The sequence below is a fragment of the Monopterus albus genome, unplaced genomic scaffold, assembly GCF_001952655.1.
Source record: "Monopterus albus unplaced genomic scaffold, M_albus_1.0 scaffold27.1, whole genome shotgun sequence".
Classification (NCBI taxonomy): domain Eukaryota; kingdom Metazoa; phylum Chordata; class Actinopteri; order Synbranchiformes; family Synbranchidae; genus Monopterus; species Monopterus albus.
In genome coordinates this window covers 617,733-620,536 of record NW_018127907.1, presented here as the reverse complement: position 1 = coordinate 620,536, position 2,804 = coordinate 617,733, and the positions used below count along the sequence as shown (strand labels likewise).

The 2,804-nt window shown below is 54.6% G+C and overlaps 1 protein-coding gene across 2 annotated transcripts; it reads left to right on the top strand.

Moving 5' to 3' along the window:
* The first annotated feature begins 859 nt into the window (after window positions 1-859).
* Window positions 860-2,804, top strand: LOC109957540 (POU domain, class 3, transcription factor 4). 2 transcript variants are annotated; one of them, XM_020595493.1, is made up of 2 exons: window positions 861-1,972; window positions 2,310-2,804. In XM_020595493.1, exons 1-2 carry the CDS (start codon window positions 1,127-1,129, stop codon window positions 2,544-2,546), a joined length of 1,083 nt encoding a protein of 360 aa, XP_020451149.1. In that variant the 5' UTR covers window positions 861-1,126; the 3' UTR covers window positions 2,547-2,804. The 2 variants fall into 2 exon arrangements, with proteins under 2 accessions (XP_020451148.1, XP_020451149.1); XM_020595492.1 differs by lacking the exon at window positions 2,310-2,804 and having other exon boundaries at window positions 860-2,301.

The window sequence follows — 2,804 nt, the reverse complement described above, 5'->3', positions numbered from 1 at the left end:
GTCAGTCCTCCTGTTACAGAGGCTCCGTCTTTCCGTCCTAAGCGGCCCTGTCCACACGCAGCAGCCCGCGGTCAGCTCACCTGCTCCGGCCTCCTCTCTGCCTCTGTCTCCACAGCCAGCTCCTCGGCTCGGCGCTCTTTAATGACTTTCTGGTGGCTGCAGCCTTCTTTTATTTCTCCTAAATGTATGAAAATGTATGCAAATTTAAATCAAGCTTAACCTGGGGGCTCGAGCAATATATTTAATAGAATTTCAAACCAATACGAAGACTGGGACGCAGTCTTCTTAATGGCAAATATAATTAGGCGACAGAGTTAGCTCTCACATATACAGATAGATCTTTTTCAAGTGTGAGAGGACCTGGAGAGACTCTTAAAAAGAGGGTGCAGCGAGGAAACATTTACTGATGACTTTATGGTTACAGGTCCGATGAGTATGATTCCTGAGTAGTTTGGCCTATTAGAGAACATTTTAATATCCTATGAAAATCCGATTTAGAAGGCTAAACTGCAATTATAGACCCATGGTATTCGATTATTAATTTATTTATTGTCTGCCCAAACTGGAAATGGATAAGGACCTGTGCGTAAAACACTTTTTCATAAACACTAGCTTGAGACGTGTCATTCTAGAAACACCGGAGGAAGCATTTTCTAAAAGTTAATAATTAACAGCAAGAACTGCTCTTGGTTGGATTGTATTCTTCTAAATTCAGTGCTGGCACGTCTAACAAATGCCAGTGCGCTTTAATCTCCTCCTTCACACGCGCTCAAGGGTGACAGCAGCAACAATAAACTCGTGCGTAAATCAGTTGGAAACTTTTAATTAATAAACAGGAACTGCGCTCGTTACACAGCCAGACCCACTGGACCAGCACTTCGTCTCACTTCCGGTTCGACTGCCTGTAACCCTTTCACAACCGCAGCTGTGCTTCCAGAGGAGGAGGTTTAGGTATCGGCGCCGTTATTGGTGGAAGCGCGTCGTCACTCCGTCTCCCTCGGTCTGTGAGTGGTTGTGGAAGCTGTCAGTCAGTGCCAGGCTGCTGCCGAGACTCCAGAGAGAGGGAGATGTCAGAGGCTGAGCTGCTACCTCCTTTCAGTAACACTAGTGGGGTACAGCAGCCAGCATGGCCACAGCTGCCTCCAGCCCCTACACCCTTCTCAGCTCTAGCCCCATGATCCACCCGGATAGCCAGGTCATGCAGCCTGCTAGCCCCTACAGAGGACACCAGAAACTCCTCCAGAGTGACTACCTGCAGAGCATCCAGAGCAACGGACACCCCCTCGGGCACCAGTGGGCGAGCAGCCTGTCTGAGGGCAGCCCCTGGTCGGCCTCCATGGAGCAGCAGGACGTCAAACCAGGCCGAGAGGACCTCCAGCTCGGCATCATCCATCACCGCTCCCCGCACGTAGCGCATCACTCCCCTCATCACAACAACCATGGCAACCACCCGGGAGCTTGGGGAACCCCGGTGTCCCACAACTCCTCCATCACCAGCGGGCAGCAGATCAACATCTACTCGGGCTTCACTGTCAACGGCATGCTGGACCACGGTGGGCTCACGCCTCCATCCAACCCGCAGGGCCAAGGCATGCACCCGGGCCTCAGGGACACACTCAGCCCAGAGCACAGCGAACTTGGCGGTCACCACTGCCATGACCAGTCCGACGAGGAGACGCCGACTTCGGACGAGCTGGAGCACTTTGCCAAGCAGTTCAAACAGCGGAGGATCAAGCTGGGCTTTACACAGGCGGACGTAGGTTTGGCTCTGGGCACGCTGTACGGTAACGTGTTTTCCCAAACCACCATCTGCAGATTCGAGGCTCTGCAGCTGAGCTTTAAAAATATGTGCAAACTAAAGCCGCTGCTGAACAAGTGGCTGGAGGAGGCAGACTCGTCCACAGGAAGCTCTAGCAGTATAGATAAGATAGCAGCTCAGGGGAGGAAGAGGAAGAAGAGGACGTCCATCGAGGTCAGCGTCAAGGGGGTTCTGGAGACGCATTTTCTCAAGTGTCCCAAACCTTCCGCGCAGGAGATCTCCTCGCTGGCGGACACGCTGCAGCTGGAGAAGGAGGTGGTGCGCGTGTGGTTCTGCAACCGCAGGCAGAAGGAGAAGCGCATGACGCCGCCGGGAGAGCCGCCCCCACACGAGGGACCATATTCTCACAGCAGGAGTGCGGGAGACGCCTCCTCGTGCCACGATCTCTGACCGAAGCACCGGGAGGAATCCCCCGGCACAGACTGTCCAGTGCCGGGTCGCGCGGTGGCACCCTCCGGCCGCCGTGCCTGTCCCGTTACAGACTCCAGAGGTCAGCGTCAAGGGGGTTCTGGAGACGCATTTTCTCAAGTGTCCCAAACCTTCCGCGCAGGAGATCTCCTCGCTGGCGGACACGCTGCAGCTGGAGAAGGAGGTGGTGCGCGTGTGGTTCTGCAACCGCAGGCAGAAGGAGAAGCGCATGACGCCGCCGGGAGAGCCGCCGCCACACGAGGGACCATATTCTCACAGCAGGAGTGCGGGAGACGCCTCCTCGTGCCACGATCTCTGACCGAAGCACCGGGAGGAATCCCCCGGCACAGACTGTCCAGGGCCGGGTCGCGCGGTGGCACCCTCCGGCCGCCGTGCCTGTCCCGGTACAGACTCCAGCACTGCGACAATAACAAAAAAACAGAGATACCCGTTTAGCCTTCGTCGTTTTCTAACTGTCATGAGGGCATTATTCTCTAGCGGCATATCAAACTTCACATTTCAGATCACTTTTGGAGCCCGCTAAATTCTTTTCTACATCTCGGATATAAATACAAAA